The 17,689-nt window shown below is 36.7% G+C and overlaps 1 protein-coding gene across 6 annotated transcripts in view; it reads left to right on the top strand.

Annotated features, from left to right (window-relative positions):
* LPAR1 (lysophosphatidic acid receptor 1) overlaps positions 1 to 17,689 on the top strand; it is a 140,837-nt gene that overhangs the window by 78,333 nt on the left and 44,815 nt on the right. For all 6 annotated transcript variants that reach the window (XM_012736724.2, XM_012736721.3, XM_012736725.2 and 3 more), the window contains one exon: positions 4,980 to 5,727. In XM_012736724.2, the coding sequence (XP_012592178.1) occupies positions 4,980 to 5,727 (748 nt within the window). The remainder of the gene's footprint in view (positions 1 to 4,979; positions 5,728 to 17,689) is intronic.

The following is a 17,689-nucleotide window of genomic DNA, read 5'->3' as shown; positions in this document are numbered from 1 at the left end:
CTTTTTCAATGCAGTCCTGTTGTACTAAATCTAACTGAAATTTCTTTTACTTTTTCTCAGGTTTATTAGATTCTTCCTATTTTTAAAAACTGTCATGTTTTCTTCTCTTTCAATATTTAGCTGGTAAATTTTTGTGAAATAGAGTTCTTATCCAGAATCCTTAGTGTAGAATTTTAAATCTTACACATAGACCTTACACATTAGTCTAATATCCTCATTTCACAGATGATAAAACTTAGGTTCAAAAAATATATGTTATGCCATTAAATATATATGGTTTTGATGGCATCATACTCAAGTTTTGAGAGGGAAAATTGGCATAGGACTGAGTGTCATGCCCTTTGCTGATTCAGCACATGAGGCATCATTAGAGAAAATATGACAGTTTTATTTGTCTTAGCTGACTGTGGTTTAGAAAGACAACTTATACTTTTTTGGCTTCCTTAACTATATAGTTTCTCTATGTGGGAAGGGCTAAGAAACTGTACGTATCTCTGCTTGACTTTGTTGGTACTTGGTGTTCAGAAGTTGGAATGTTGTGCAATAATATATGCTTGATATTTGATTTAAATGGTTCTCTTTGCCAGAGAAAGTAAATGGTTACAGGGGCTAGTGGAAAGGACAGTAGTTTTAGATTTGTATTTACATTTTTTTTGTATATCCTTTGCAGAAAGAGAACTTGTAAAATATAAACATTTTCAATACTATCTTTATTAATGCAATCAATATATATTTAGCCATCTAATCCATCTAACAGATGGATACCATACAAATGTAAATTAAAAAGTTAGAATCTCTGCCCTTATTGGGTTTATAGCCTCATGGATGGAGAAATCAATGGGCAATTAAGTAATTATCATACAGTAAATTAAGTATCATTATAGTTGATCTGTGGTAGGAAACACTTTGCCTAGACTTGGGAATGTCTTAAGAGAATGAACAGAAGAAATAACATTTCAACTGATGAAAACTGGGGGAAGATTGTAGCACCCAAAGTATGGTCCCTGGACCAGCAGTATCTGCATTACGTAGGCCCTACCTTAGATCTACTGAACCATCCATTCATGGAGTGTGGCTGGCAATTTGTGCTTTATAAACCCTCCAGGTGATTCTGATTCTGAGAATAGAGCTGAGAGAGAGAACAACATATTAAATAGAGCTGGAGCAAAGACTTTGAAGTCATTAAGAGCTTGAGTTGAGGCAGGTGAGGCCTGATAAGATAGATGAAGAATTTAGATTTTTATCTTAAGTGCACTTGTAAGCCATTGAAACATTTTCAATAGGGGAACAACTTGATCAGCTTTGTCTTTTAGAAAGATCACAAGAGAAGAGATTGGAGCTGAGTAGAAAGAACATATAGGAAGCTAGTATAGTAATAATGCTGATAGTCTTGCCTGTGGAATAAAGTAGACAGGTTAGGTAGTTAGGATAATTTCTAGGATTTGCATATTGATTTAAATAAGGAGAAGGAGGAATTCCCAGGTTTAGCACTTGGGCCACTGGATAGATAGTGATTGTCTATCTAGTCTCTGGGGTAAAGAAAGCAGGAGAGGCAGGTTGGAGAGCACAGGGAAGATTATGAGCTTCAGTTTGGTTTTGAACAACTGCAAGTGAAGTACTTATGGGGATAGTCAATAGAGATACCACTAGGCAATTTGATATTTTCCTAGAACTTAAGAAGTATGGGTTAAATATATAGACATGGAAGGATTTGGGAGATATGAGGTAAATTGAAGTCTTAAGGAATTAATTAGAGAATGAAAGTATGTTGAATGAATGAGAACATAAATATTGCAGAAACATCCATATTGGGAATCAGAAGTCCAAAATGACTGAGAAGGCCCACCCAGAGAGAACAGTCAAGACCCAAGCGAGTATGATGTCATGGAAGCCTAGGGAAGAACTTTCCAGAAAGAACCTCTCAGTTGTATGTCTGATACTCAAGTCAAAAGGGGCAGCTGACAAGTTTCTATTTGGTTATCCACACAAAGATTAGAGCAGCTGTGGGAAGTTATATGGCTCTGAAGAGTTTGGCTAGAGTGGACTTAATGGACAGGTGGGGGTAGAAGCCATACTATGGGAAGTCAGTGGGAGACAGACATTATAGATGATTTGGCTCTGAAGGAGGAAAAGAAAGCTGGAAGGAGAACATGAGATCATAGGGGACCTTTTTTATTAAAAAAATAAAAAGATAGTAGAGACTTAATGTTAAGTATTGATGGTAAAGAGTGTTGGTGGAGGGTGAGAGAGAAGAAGAAGAAGAAAGGGAAGGAAAAGAGAAAAAGGGGAGGAAACTGAAGATAGAGGAGAAAGAAAGCAATGGATAGAACAAAGTTCTTGAAATAGTAGGAAAGGGTGGGATGCAGAGCACTTCAGTGGCAAAAGGGGCACCCCTTCTGTTGTAACAGAAGAAGAACAGGTAATTTTGTCTTGGTGGTGGGAGAAAAATGAGGGAGTTCCAATCTGATAATTTTCTGTTTTCCTCCAACAGCCGATGGAGAAAGAAAAGATGGGCTCAAAAGTTTGAGAATGGTAGATTAGTTTAAAATAGCCACTGTGCAGAATATATACAGGGATGATTAGGGGGAGAGCCAGATCATCGTGTTGCATCGAAGTCCCAGTTGAGGATAGATGTCATGAATTTATACTGGGATCCATCTGCGGATGTGTTGGTTTTCTCTTTCTCAGAAGCCTTAATGTACATGTGGAAGTAGCAACAAATTGGATTCATCCAATAACATCCAACACTGATATTATTCTAATATGTTGTTTTAGAAGTACAGTGGTGTGAGGAGGAAAAAAGATAAAGGCCTCCGTTTCCTTATCTAAAAGTTCCGAAATTCAAGAAACTCTGAAAACTGAAGATTTTTTTTTTTATAACTCATTTGGTGGCATAACTTCTCTGAATGAATTGATTTGAGGTTATTTATAGCTTTTGCTTATCAAATTTAATGTGTATGTCCATGTGTTTTGCTTCACAAATTGTCTGTGATTATGGAATGTTGTCTTAAACTCTGCTGGGGATGTTATATATGGAATATGCACTATATAACTGTTCTTAAAATCAGAACAATTCTAAATTCTGAAGGACATCCGACCCCAGTGTCAAGAGGAAATTGTGTTCCTCTGTTAGTAATGAAGAGATTGAAATGGTAGATTAATATTATGGAATCTAAGCTAGAAAAGAGAAAAGGTGAAGTTGGGGAGGGTAATCCCACTAGGAAAAAGTAGAGTAAAGGAAATAGATAACTGCAAATAACTAGAAGTGTTGGGGGTCAAGTAGAAAATTTGAAGAATGAGAAGTTGTGATGAGCAATTACTATAGAATGCCTCAGTTATTTCCAAAGGGAGACAGTTCTGGGTGGTTGCAAACTCTAGTATGTGTGACCGTGGGCATGGGCAGCTGAATTGTAATGGAATAGAAGGTCATTATGGATTAGGTCAAGAGCATGAGAGACAAGAAAATTAGATGAATTGCACAGAGTAATGGCAGGTTTTAGGATGCAATGGAACACTACAAACCAAGTTCTCTGATCCTCAGTGAATAATGCGGCACTGTGGAAGGTACCAAAAGATACCAAGATGTTTAAGACAAATTCTTCACTCTTCCCTTGGAATATGATCTCTTTAAGAAACAGACAAGTGAAGAGAGAAATAATTATACAGCATGTTAAGTGTAATGTTTAAACCCTGATCTAAAAGCTGTTAAAATCTAGGTGAGGAAAGAGACTTTAGGTGTCTGAATAAGTCAGAGGACTAAAAAATTCCTAGGTGTTTCACATTGTTTTTGAAATTTTCAGCATTTGATAAACATTTATGTACAACTTATATATATCAAATATTCTGATAGAATATTTGATCAAAAACTAGAGGTTAAAACTGTCATATTTGCTAAGTAATTTGTCAATATTAGAAGCAAAGCATGATAAAAAGAAAAATGTAAAATATGAACTGCCTTTAAGAAGTATTTTTTAAGAGTCTTAGATAAATTTAAGACTCTCAGAAGAGTGATTTATTCTATGTGATGTATAATTTTCTAATTTCTTTATTTTTTATTTTCTAATTTTGTTTTTTTATTGACCACCTCTATTCTATTACAAACTGCCTCAATGCTTTTTGGACTCAAATGAGAATATAATTAATGTGCAAAAACATTCTAGTCGATGTTCAAAAATAAACATGTTTTAAAGCATTTATCATCTCAGCTTTTAAAAGATACACTTCATGTAATGTAAGTGTGTTTTACTTCTTGTAGGGCAATGTCAGAGTGTCAGCTGCTTTTTGGAGGTCCTCCAGAAAGGGAGAAAAGTTCTCAAATGTTATAGATTGGTCGATGAGTGCTATTCTGGGGATAAGGAGCTGTGGGGGTGGGCCATGCTGACCACAGGAATGTTGAGCAGCACATGTTGGCTTTGGGCAAAGAACTTTAGATGCATAGTGACTTCTTTGAAATGTTGGGACTGATGGTCCTTGTGGGAACCTGCATCACAAAATGTCTGTCCCAGATGGAATGTACTATGTGAGACTAGAAATGCGGAATAATAGGGCAATGATACCCTATCAAGAAACCAACTGCATTTACAGATTCCCTAAATAACAGGTCAAAATAGATTTTACTATGGTAAATATTCCAGTTGCAATGCTCTACAAAATTTTCATCTGTCTGATGTATTTTAAGCAAGATTTCTGGGTCATGTGGCTTTTCTAGTAGACTTTAATGACATGCAACCACTAAACAGAGACCTTGTCATTTCTTTAACTCCAACTGTCTTTAATCTTCAGGACAGTAATACTGTGAGAAACTTAGGGGTTTCAACATAATCATAGAATGTTACGCAGGATCAGATTCTCAAATTCTTTACTTTTGTTTTTCCCACATTTAGTATAAAATTCTTGTATTATCAATATGTCTTTGAATTGGGGTCTGTGGTTTCTTCTTCTATTTTTTTTTTCATCATCTTCCCTCCTTTCTCTTTTAGTTCACAGCCATGAACGAACCACAGTGCTTCTACAATGAGTCCATTGCCTTCTTTTACAACCGGAGTGGGAAGCATCTTGCCACAGAGTGGAACACAGTCAGCAAGCTGGTGATGGGACTTGGAATCACTGTCTGTATCTTCATCATGTTGGCCAACCTTCTGGTCATGGTGGCAATCTATGTCAACCGCCGCTTCCATTTTCCTATTTATTACTTGATGGCTAATCTGGCTGCTGCGGACTTCTTTGCTGGGTTGGCCTACTTCTACCTAATGTTCAATACAGGACCCAATACTCGGAGACTGACCGTTAGCACGTGGCTCCTCCGTCAGGGCCTCATTGACACCAGCCTGACAGCATCTGTGGCCAACTTACTGGCCATTGCAATCGAGAGACACATTACGGTTTTCCGCATGCAGCTTCACACACGGATGAGCAACCGGCGGGTGGTGGTGGTGATCGTGGTCATTTGGACTATGGCCATTGTTATGGGGGCTATACCCAGTGTGGGCTGGAACTGCATTTGTGATATTGACAATTGTTCCAACATGGCACCCCTCTACAGTGACTCTTACTTAGTCTTCTGGGCCATTTTCAACTTGGTGACCTTTGTTGTAATGGTGGTTCTCTATGCTCACATCTTTGGCTATGTTCGCCAGAGGACTATGAGAATGTCCCGGCATAGTTCTGGACCCCGACGGAATCGGGATACCATGATGAGTCTTCTGAAGACTGTGGTCATCGTGCTTGGTAAGTTTGTCTTGACTGTAACTTACTTTATGGATTCCCAATGTCTTAATATAAACCACATTAGTTTATGATCATGGTGAACAACAATATGAATATTCAGGTATACATACAGGGATTACAAGGGAATTAGGCACCTTTATATTAAATCAGTTTACTAGTGTTTCTACAATTATAGAATCAGCTTTATGGATATATGGGGTTCAGTGGTGCAGCATAAATGGTGGTGGTATAAAAGATGTCATTGAAGAGTTCTGCTATCTTAATATAGAAAAATACCAAAATAATGAATCAAATTCATTTAGTTTTTGAAAGATTTTTTTACAGCTCAAATTGCTTTTGTCTTGTGGTCTCTGTGTTACAGATTTTCTGATAGAAAGTGCTTTCATATAATAAGGAATATACTTTCATACGTAGTTATTTTTATTAGTCTAAGTTAATCTGTCACATTCTGTAATTGTTACTACATTTTTGTGCATAAGTGTATTGAGGTTTCTTGTGGATTTACTGAACAAAACAGATTGGAATTAATGATATTCTCTGACAGTAATTCTGTGAAAACTTGCTCTTTTTAAATTAATTTTCTGTTTGTAGGAATGGAAGTCAATTCATAGTTCAAGATGAAGAGCAAGATTTTGTTTTTTTGTAGACTCAAATAACTTTTTCCTTTAAATAAGCATTATTTTTCCTGAATGAAAAATGTGTGATAGTGATCAGGAAGAATATATTTCTTCATTTAGGTACTGAGAAAATAGTTAAGGAGCACCTAGTAAGTTCTAGGCTCTGTGCTGGCCCTGGAGGTATACCCATGGAAGTGACAGACATAAAACACTTCTTTTGGAGTTTAGAGTAGAGTGCCTATTTAAAAAGTGTGCTCAGTGAGAATTTGTTTAAATAATCACCTAATTGAATTACATATTTTCCAAAGACTGTAATCAGACTAATATTTAAAAAATCCTTTTATCATTTCATCTTTCTCTAAGGAAATTCTGTGGAAAGTTCCTATTATTCTCTTTGCTCTAGTTTGTAAAGCAGTGTTGAGTGAATATAGCCCATGATTACATGTCTCCCCTTAAACTCTGATAGTTACATTAATTTTAGTGACTGGAAGGAGATAGAGTGCTGATTATCGTGAAATAAATTAGCATTCTGGTTGATGCCTCAGTCCTGGCTATGTTGGTTAGGGTGAGTGGATCATGGAGATCATTTCTGGTTATACTGATTGTGACCTTCTTATAGATCTGTCAGAACGAGAACTAGGCCTTGGAATTGCTGACACAGCTAAATGGAATACTTAGATAATATGCCCACTGGGGACCTCACCTCAGATGTGAGATTGTCTTATTCCATCCAAGGAAGTTTAGTAGATGTACAGAAATGGTTTCCCTATTTGCTTAATTATGGACAAGACCTTGGGCAAGCCTGTGCCACAGGGACATAGTTTCCATGATATAGATGAAATACATCTTAGTTTATTGTGGATGCCATTTTTGTACGAAATTAAATAACATGAGACATTTTACTTCTCTATTATCTCAAATGTTTATTTACTGATGATCTAAATGTTGACTGACACTTTTCATATTGTGTGTACTTTTTCTATTATGAGAAGTGCTCCTTAAAGTTCATGGAACCACCAGCAATACTGAACTTGGACTATTAACCTGCCAAGTTATTGTTTTACTTTTGAGCTTTATATAATATCTAGCATATTCCAGTATGAGTATACTGAGTGATTCATGCAAAATTAACTTTTATGTCTCATTGGGTTATTTTGCAGGTTGAGATAATTATTTTGAGGATTTATAGAGCTATACTGTCCGTAATGACTCTTACCCATCCCCCACCAACACACACCCCTAAACTTGAAAATAACAGAAATAATATTGCCTTCTTAGATTTAACCTAGTAGACTCTACAAAGATTGAATATCGTTAACTGTCTCTAAATATTATTTCTATAGCTGTGAGATGGAAGAAATTTTAGAACATGGAAATCTCCAATCAAGGTGTAATAGGTAAAGAAGTTTGGTGAGGCAAGATGGGAATGTGATTATAATATAGGAAGCAGAAATTATTATTGTTTTTCTTGAGAAAAGTAGCGAGAATCAGAATGGGCAGGGTATGGGCAGGGAAGTGGTTGGACAACTTAGAATAGGGAATTCACAATCCTAAAGATGTTTGTCAAGGTGATGCCTAATGCCATTCCTACAATGTGCTTCCTTGATTGAATTGCGAGTGTCCATCCCTGTATAGGAGTGATTATATGAAAGAGGTGGGTCGGTCTTGTTGTAACAAGAATTCTGGTCTACCTAAAGCTCTTCTCATTGTAAATTAGTCTATTGACAATCTGGTTTATTTTTACAGTTTGCACATTTGGTTTTTAGTATGTTTTCTCTGCTGGATTGTCAGATTAGTGAGGGCAGGCAGGGATTGTACTGATTTGTTGTCTATCTTCTCCACATTGCCCAAAGAAGGTGTTCAAGGAGTAATAGTTGAATGAATGTATGTGATGCCAAAACCAAGTTTCTGAGCCTGTAAAACTAAAGACCAGAGAGAATATGCCACTTTAGCCATGTGGGAGCCAAACTTAGTTATACTCCTATTATACTCCATGCCTTCTAATCCAAATACAACAGCTTGGAAAAGGACTGGCTACAATGGGTGCTCAGTATATAGTATGCTTGTTTTACTTTCATTGAATCTGGGGATGATTCTTCAGTGTCCATTCTCATTTGGTCACAATGACCTCTGGGTTTTAGACCTGTTTATTCTTCATGATCATGAGATGAATTTGTTGGTCAACACCTTAATTCCTAGGAGTAAACTTAAAAATAAAGGCATCATTGAGATTTATGATGACAATACCAGTGGCAGGTTTTAAGGCAGGCTCTTGTATATAAGCTGCTTTTGAGTGAGTACTGGATCTTATTAGTTATTTTTATTTGTCAAATGCTCATGTAGCATTAATCATGTGCTACCTTAGAAATTAATATTTGTAAATAATCACTGTATGGAGTATACGTATTATTATCGATTTATTATTCTCATCTTCCAGATGGCAAAAATGCAGGTAAAGAGTGGTTAGGTAACTTGCCCAAGGCCACACAGCTAATAAATATAGAAACTGGGATTGAAATTCAGGCACTCAGGTTCCAAAGCCCTTGTGTTTTTCACCTCCATGTCATCCTACTTCTCTTTATAAAAACAATTATCAGCACAGGCTGTATTTTGTTCTAAAGTTTGAATAGCCATGTGCTATTAAATAGAAACATTGTGATCCATTTGTTTCTGTTGCTACTGCCTACTGCCTGGGCTTTGTTTCCATGGGCAGACAGAGAAAGCTTTAAGGGTGCATTCCTTTCCTCCTTTTGCTTCTAATGAGCTCACCACTCTAATTTCATCTGCCCTTTTGCGCTGTTTGGTGTTGCAGCATTCCTAACTGCTTCTGATTGAGGAAGGGTTTTGTTTAAGGTATAGTTAACTTGAGGGTTCATTGTCCCAATATGAAGTCATTCAATCCCTCCCTAGGCTTTAATTCTCCCTACTTGACATTTTACCGAGAATGCCATTTGAGTCTATTCTGAGGTTGAATCAGCGTGGCAGTCAAGATGTTCTTCCTTATTTGACCGCAGACTGTCTTGCGTTGCACGCCTTTTCCTTTCCGGCTCTATTTGTGATGACTCTTCTGTTGGGGATCATTAGAAAAGAGGAAAACTAGAATTTGGAAAGAGAAAATCATGGTTAAGGTGTGGAGGTTTTTGCATCTGAGCCATGGGAGGGACATCAATAAATCCAAGTGGGGCTTATGGGGAAGAAGAGGGAGACATTGCTTTTCTAGCTTGATCTGTTTGGGCTGGAAATGATCACCATTGAAGCTAAATTACTCCTATTACCTACGTACTCTGTGCTAGCTAGGGTTAGTACTCAACACTACTCTTCGTGTTGTTTGTAACCTTGCACCAAGGAAAGTTACATTTTCCCCATTTTATATTGAGGGAACCAAGTTAAGATAGGGTAAATAACTTGTCTAAGATCTTTCTTTTTGTAAGTGGCAGAACTGGAATTCAACTTTAAGGTTGTTGTAGACGCTGCTCTCCAGCCACAGGACACTGACTCCACAAACCATGCAGGTGACTGTTAGCCAGTGGTGATAATAGTGGCGGGAGCTGGGTAAGTTTAAGCCCATTGTTTCCTTGTTCACTCTGATGACAGATAATGTGGCCAATATCCTGTTAGCAAATCTGTATGTACTTCTGTTTTCAGTTTAATTCAGCAAACATGTTGTTGAGTGCCGATTGTGTGCTAAGGGGTGAAAAGATGAATGAGGAAAATTCTTTACAGAGCTCCTGGTGTAGAAGAGGAGACTAAGAGAGAACTGCAAAGCAGTTGGGTCCATGTGAGAATAAAGGTATGGGCAGAGGGCTCTAGAGTGGAGGGAGAGGACTCTTTGGGGGAGCCAGTGTTGAGCTGGGTGGAGGAGCTTGATGAACTGTAGTATGGGGTGGACGAGAAGGTGAGTGATAGCATGAGCAATGGCTGTCACCTTTGAGGAATGAAAGTAGTCATATGTGATTAGCATATAGTGGGTATTTGGGTAGAGTTTTGACTAGAGGGTCAAAGCCTTTATGACATTCTATGAAGTTTGGGCTTCTGCCTGTAGGCGATGGGAGATGCTAAAGTGTTCCCCAAGTTTCCTGATAGGTAGTGAACTCCTGTAATGTGTCATTCACACTGAGAAGCTTTTGATAGTGAAAACAGACACTTAATGGTGGGTGTGCTGGGACAACAGGCATAAACTGAGACTGTTCTGGGCAACCCGGGATGTACGGTCACCCTCCTCCTGGGCTCTACTCTGTGCTTGTTTATTTATGTTCTTATTAGGTTCTCTTTTGGCTTTTCAAATGCAGAAATCAATACTGGACTTATTCTACTATGTAAAAATGATAAAGAAGGGTTTTTTTTTTTTTTTTTAAAGGCCAAGGTCTATCCAGATTTAGAATTTTAGAGCTTAAAAGGGTCCTTAAGAATCACACCATTCAACTCCCTCATCTTACAAATGAGACTGAAGCTCCCAAGTTAATTGAGAACTTTAGGTCTAATTTAGCTCATGACCCAAACCAGGATCCAGGTTTCCTGACTTCCACTAAGGTGCTGTTATTACTGCCTATGCCTCTGGCTTGTTTAGTCCCATCCACACCTTCCATCATCTCTTTTTGTGAACATCAACATGTATTTATGTGGCTAGCCAGGATTAGGTGTAAACATTGTGGCTGTAAAGGTAACTGGCTGCCACAGAAAGGGTCTCCTTGAATTTGGTCTTCTCATAACTAACTGGTAATCTCTGTAACGAAGCTTTGTCAACAGTCATCTGAAACTGAATTGCTTGCACATTATGTAGCTTTTGCACATATTAGCATTCTATTAGCTTTCTTGACAACATTGTTTTTCATCCAGCTTGGTTTTTAATTAAATTTGTGCTTTTACCTGTGTGTGTGTGTTTTCTCACATTCCTTGAGGCAGATGCCTCTGGGATTTACTCTTCTCTACGGCATTAACTATCTGAGTGATTTGGGGCAAGGTACTTTCTCTATGTTAATTTTTCTGTGCCTTCATCTTTAGGATGAAGTTGGCCAATTTGATTTCCAAGATTATTTAGGGTTCTATTTATTATTCCATAAATATAAGGACAGTAGCTACTGTGGATCAACTGTGTAGTGCTTTCAAGTGGAAAACTTAGAAATGAGATTAGAACAAAAGCAAGGGACTGTGATTCCTCTTTGTGTAAAAGGTGCATCACCTTTATTTTATTTTTTATTGTATTTTTTTAAATAAAATAGGTCAAGTTGTTGGAAAAGAGAAGGAAAAAGAAATCTGTAACTGGTTGTAATCAATTAGTTGAAAACACCACTGCACTCAGACCAGACATCACCTTTTGATAATGAGCTGTTATATGCACTATTCCCCCTTAAAGAGAGGGATGCCTTTATAGAGGATCTTCTCAAATAAATGAATTTTGGGGCTTTACTTTCCCGTGCAGAGCTGTGTGGCAGGAAGGGAAGGCTTCTCAGTTGGTCCTGTTGCTAGGGGCAGAGTGTGGACACACAGTCTCTTATTCTCTGGCCACAGGTGACCAGCTGCACATCCTGTTGCTGTGAAGAGGAATTAAGGCTACCCCAAGTCCCCTCAGGTCCCAGTGGCATCCCTGAGAAGGGCTTTTTGAGGAAGAACCTGAGCGAATGTTCATGAGAGCCTTGATTGTTTGTCCAGCCACTAGGCTGGCGTGGCACCACGGGTGGTGGCCAGGAGAGACTCCTTGCAAGCGTCCCACAGTGCTTCCCAGACCCCAAACCCTGGGCTCACATCAAACGAGAAAACAACTTTCAAACACCAGCTCTTTATACCCTTTTGTCGCCCATCTCCATTCAAATATTTTTGCTCAGAAGAAACTTTTAAACAGAAACAAAAACCAAAAATACCACATGAACCTAACAGAGTTCCTTTTGAGGTGTGGACAGAGGAACCAGAACATGAAGCTCTTTTTTATTTTAGGTCCAATGAGAGTGATTCAGACTTTGTCTAGCTGAGATGTTTGTTGGCCCAAATATAAATGTTGGAAAATCATTTTTCCTTCTTGTTAAAGGTAATAAATGATGCAAAGATTTCTCAAATGAATTGTGGTGGCCTCTGGGAATCACTATTGCCTAGGGATTGAGCATTTAGATGTGGAGTAAGATAGACCAGAGTTTGAAGTTCAAATCCCAGCTCCTTGCTTACTAGTTCCATGTCCTGGATAAGTGACTTAACTACTCTAAGCCCCAGTTTCACAATTAATAAAATAAGAACAGTAGGATCTTTCTTATCAAAATGGTTGTGAGCATTGGATGAACCACTTTATGGAAAGCACTTAGTACCATGCCTGGCTTATAGAAAGCACTAATTGGGAGCAAGTGTTATCATTACTATTAGGTTTTGTCTACATGAGCACCACCTTCCCCCTTTATCTTTCTCTGACACATCTACACCTATCCACACACCAAATCCACAAAGAATAATGGATTTGGTGTTTGAGATGGTGCTTCATTTCCATGATGTAGACTAAAAGTATTATTGTGTTTCAGCAGCTCTTGGCGTGAATAATCTGTGAATTTTATTCTGAATGGCCTTTGCTTTGCCTTATTTGTTGAGCCTCAACACTACCTATGAAAAGTCCTATTAGCATCAAATGAAATAGTTTAACTTGCCAACTCTCCCGAGATGATTCTGTGGTGTTGACTATTGAAATGAACTTTGTGATAGAATAGACCACTTTGTAAATATCAGTTAGAAAGTCATCAGCTCCTTCCGGTGGCTCTACAATACTTCAGGCATAGCCCAAAGGCCAAACATCACTTAAGGTACCATTCTGTTTCCTTCTGATAATCAATGAAGGTGTGTCTGGCATATGTGGATGAGGTGACAAATGGATGGGGTCATGAGCACGTTATTACTGTTCTCCAGCCAGTCCCCACTTTACAGTGTGAACACCCCGAATCCTTTAATTTGGGAAGAAAAGGATATTTAACAACTCCTCTAATCTCTCACTGCTATTTCGTCAATCTCTTTGGAGAATCATTATGGATGTTCCATGATGGCAGGGCTTATCTTACTTTCTAGCACCTAGAACTGGGGGTGTGACACTTAGCAAGCTCTAGGCATTTGTCAAATGACTAAATGAAATAGATCTATTATTCTGGATTGAGAGTTTTACAAGTTGTTGAGTTACAATAGAAATATACCTGTGTAGTCTAAAGTTCAGTGTGATTTAATAGTTCTGATCAAAGGGATCTTTGTTATAGGTAGTTATAATAAAGCAGTTATAAATCCTGTCCATCAGGACATTTTTTTTAGGCTAAATTCTAACGTGTGCTTGTTAATAGTTTATTTTGTCAAGAAATGTGTATCGAATGTTTTGTAAGCTTTCTATTAATGAGTATGGATACAAAGATCAACAAAATTATGGACCCTGCTCTCAAAGAGTTCTCCCACTAGTAGATAATGACAGATAATTTAAATAAATGCAATATAACATGGTAAATAAACAATATAATATGATTAACTAGGTGAGGTGTTAATGGGAACGCTGTATTCTGATTGGACAATGTCTGGAAAAAACTTTAAGATGAAAGTGATGTTGGAATTACATCTTATATGATATATAGGGGTTTGCCAAGTGAACCTAGGCAAAGGAATTATTTCTGTTACATATTTTTTACACTCTGAATTGAATGAAATATTTAATCACCTCCCTTGTATTGCAACTGTCATGCCACTTAGATATGCCATTAATCCTTGTTAGGCATGCAAATCTCTTGTAAATCCCTGAGGGTGGAAGAGGAAGCTTCCTTCCATAATTGTCAGATAATATTTTCTTATAATTTATTACCTGCATATTACACTGGTATAATACTTTTTTTTTTTTGAATTGGCCAAAGGTAGCAGATTAACATCATCATATTGGTTTTGAAGTAAATGGCTACTGACCTACAGTGAAAGGGATGAGAAGGGCTCTATAGTGACATGAATGTGAGGACCTGAAAGATCATTGCCAGGAAAAGTTGATACCTACACCTGGAGCATTATGGGAATATACTTTTTAATGATATCTTACCATCTGTAATGACCTGGTTGGGTGAGATTTCAGAATGTCTGTAGATGATTTTTGTTCTTATTGTTACAGCAATAGAATTCAAAGGCAGCTGTTACCTCTAGAAACATACAGTCCTATTTTCAGGGTTTTACATTCTTTGGGACTGTAAGCATCATTTCTAATTCCCTGATATGATGGACTAAATAAGTATGGACAGGATACACACAAGAATTGCCAAATTTAGCAAATACAAATCATTGCATGGGATGTACTTATACTACAAAATTTGTTGTTTATCTGAAATTAAAATTTAACTAGGTATCTTGGATTCTAACTGGCAACCCTAATGCATATATATACACACACAGGATTGGCTGGGAAATAAAGCATTTTAGATGGCAATCAACTCTTTATTACATAGATTTTTCTTCTTTGTTTTATAAGTTTTTTTATTTTCCTGGAGCTCAATTTAAGTACAGAAGGGGTTTCAGTTATTTACTATTTCTGAATTTTGAGTTGTCTTGAAATAAATAAAGGATTATATCCAGTTTACAGAATCTTATATTCGTTTCTCAGAAATTATGCTTGCTTATAAGCAGGTAATGTTGCATACCTCCAGACAAAACTGAATTATTCTCTTCTTTTACATATCCTTTGTCATGCTCTTTGAAAAAAGCATTTTAATGAAATGTGTTTTTCCATATAAACAAAGAATTGTTTTCTTGTGTTTGTGCCTTTGATAGTTTTTCCTTTGAGGTCTAACTAGAGCCTTGTGCCTCTGAGAAGCTACTTTTTATTGGTATATTTTGGTGAAGATGATAGTGTCTAGACTGAATGTGGTCATGGCTTTACTTAAACCCTGGCAGGTCTCCTGCACCCATAGAGGAGTTATTGTAATGATCCAAAGCAAATATGAAGTTCTAACAGGGTGACATAGCAGTAACAGGGTCTTTTTGAAGAAGTGGGATTTAATCTGGCATTGGGAGACTGGAAATTCATGGCTTCACCTATTTATTCTGCCCAAGTAGACTTTTGTTGACACAAAGAACTCTGAATTTTAACTTGGGTTTTCCATGAGTTCATTCTAAACAGGTATTTCTGCACTTCAAAAAGCTTCTCTTTATGTGACAGGCATGGATTCATTGACTCAAGTTGTTTTCTTTTCTCTTGGGGAAGGTAGCCACTCAGGAGCTCAGCCTTAAAGGACCTGCAAGAAAGACGAATAAAGTGAAAAGTCAAGACGCTTTTGCTGTAGGCAGCAAGTGATTCACCATTTTATGCTAAAGACATTTACTTTGCTAACCTTGCTGAGCACGTGGTGCACAGGAATGTTTTGTATATTGGCTCAGTCTGAAAGGAAAAACCAAGCTGTAAATTGAGAAGCTGGAATCAGTGAGTTTCTGAACTAAATCAGGGAAGACCATATTTAGACATCTTAAAAAATATGTGCGTGTGTGTATAATAACCAAATGGTGAAATAAACAAACATAGAGATTAGAGCACTGGAGTTATTTAATTTGGCAAATTCTAATGTTTTAGAGGAAAAATGAAGACTTTTTAATTAAAAACCTATTTCTAAGTCACCACATGTATATTCAAGAGTATTTACAACTACCAGTATATGATAATGATTCATTTAGAATGGAAGAGAATGCTGTAGAAACAAAATTTGAATAATAAATTTAACTATAGTATATGTTATATTGATATAGTGAGATAATAATATAATTAATGGAATTTCTTAATGTTTTGGTTTAATCTGAAGTAGTACTACCACTTTTAAGGCAAGAAATCTGTCACTAAAGCATTCATAAATTTAAAAAAATTAAAATTAGAAACAGGAACAGAAAGCACATTCATTTATATGTATTGATTTATCTATATTATATTACATAGCAAGTGATTTGCCATTACATTATAAAATATTGTATATTCGATGTGTTTTCCTTCTGCAATTACTGATTTATAACTTTAATAGTGCTATGCTATCTGTAGCTTTATTACTATGTAACTTATTGAGACTATGGGATATTTTGGCCTACTGTTTTGATTAGACTTTGAGGACATTTTTGTTCTAACTTTATGAACATGGATATTTAAATCAAAATTAAAATAACATTGATTTTTATTGAGAAGATATTTCTGGAGGATATATTATTAATTCATTTTAATCCCTTCAATTTAATATGTTGCACAGTTAACATATTTTTAGTTTGCTACATTTTTCAGATTTAACTAAAGTTTTCACAAGAATCAAATCTTTTTGTATAAATTATACAATAAAGTTTTAATTTATTGATTAGTTTTTTTAACATATCAAATTGTGATAGCCAAAGCATCTACTATTGTTAGTTTTAATTTTTTCTCCAAGTTTACTTTTCCTTGGCCTCATTTTATAGCTGAATTTTATAAAAAAGACTTGATTCTTCTTTTAAGCTTTACTATGTAACAAACTTTATTGTATACAGTTTGGTAGTTTTCAGTTTTGTTTTTAATAAATTTTTCCTACTGATCTTAACTTTTCCTGGGTCAATATTTTTAGTTTTGAGAGTTTCTAAAATGATAATAATAATGGCTAATATTCGAGTGCTTACTAATTATCAGGATTCATTAAGCCCTACTTTGTCCCAAATTTTGAGCAAGAATCTTAATCCCTTTGAATTTCAGTCCCCTCATCTACCAAATAGAGAAAACACATTTTTGTGAAGATCATATAGGATAATGACTATGAAAGCTCTTTTTATAGGAAGTACCACATAAATATAAGCTATGAATATTTTTGCAGCTGCTGCTTATAGAGCAGTGACCCAAATTGAAAAAAAAAATGTTTGGAATGCTAAGTAAGAAATGTGATGTATTGTGGTTGCAAAGACATTAACGGTATTCTAACTGCAGATTTGCCACTGACTGATTCTGGGCAGTCCACTTAACCTTTAGGACAATTCCCTATCTGTACCATGAAAGCCTTTACTACGACGTCAATGTTTCTCCAAGTGTGGTCTAAAGACCGCCTGCATCTGAGTCACCTGGGATGCTTGTTCAGCAGGCTGAATTTTGGGCCCAAGCCTAGACCCGCTGTAGCAGAATCGTGTTGGCATTCAGACATCAGTACTTTAATCACACAGACCTCAAGCACTGTCGTGCTTGGTTGAAGTTACATGGCATTCAACCTGTCCTTGTTCAATTTTAAATTATATTTTTCACCTTTTCCAGTGAAACTGACACATTTTGGGTAGCATTTAAACAGTGAGTACCTGTGATTACCCCATGCATTTTTTCACTCTTGCTTTTCAAGGGAGGTGACCAGAAGAGAAAGGAAAGGGAGTTAGAAAATACA

Source organism: Microcebus murinus, chromosome 12 (genome assembly GCF_040939455.1).
Source record: "Microcebus murinus isolate Inina chromosome 12, M.murinus_Inina_mat1.0, whole genome shotgun sequence".
Classification (NCBI taxonomy): Eukaryota; Metazoa; Chordata; class Mammalia; order Primates; family Cheirogaleidae; genus Microcebus; species Microcebus murinus.
The sequence above is the reverse complement of the archived record's forward strand: the minus strand, read 5'-3'. Positions and strand labels throughout refer to the sequence as shown.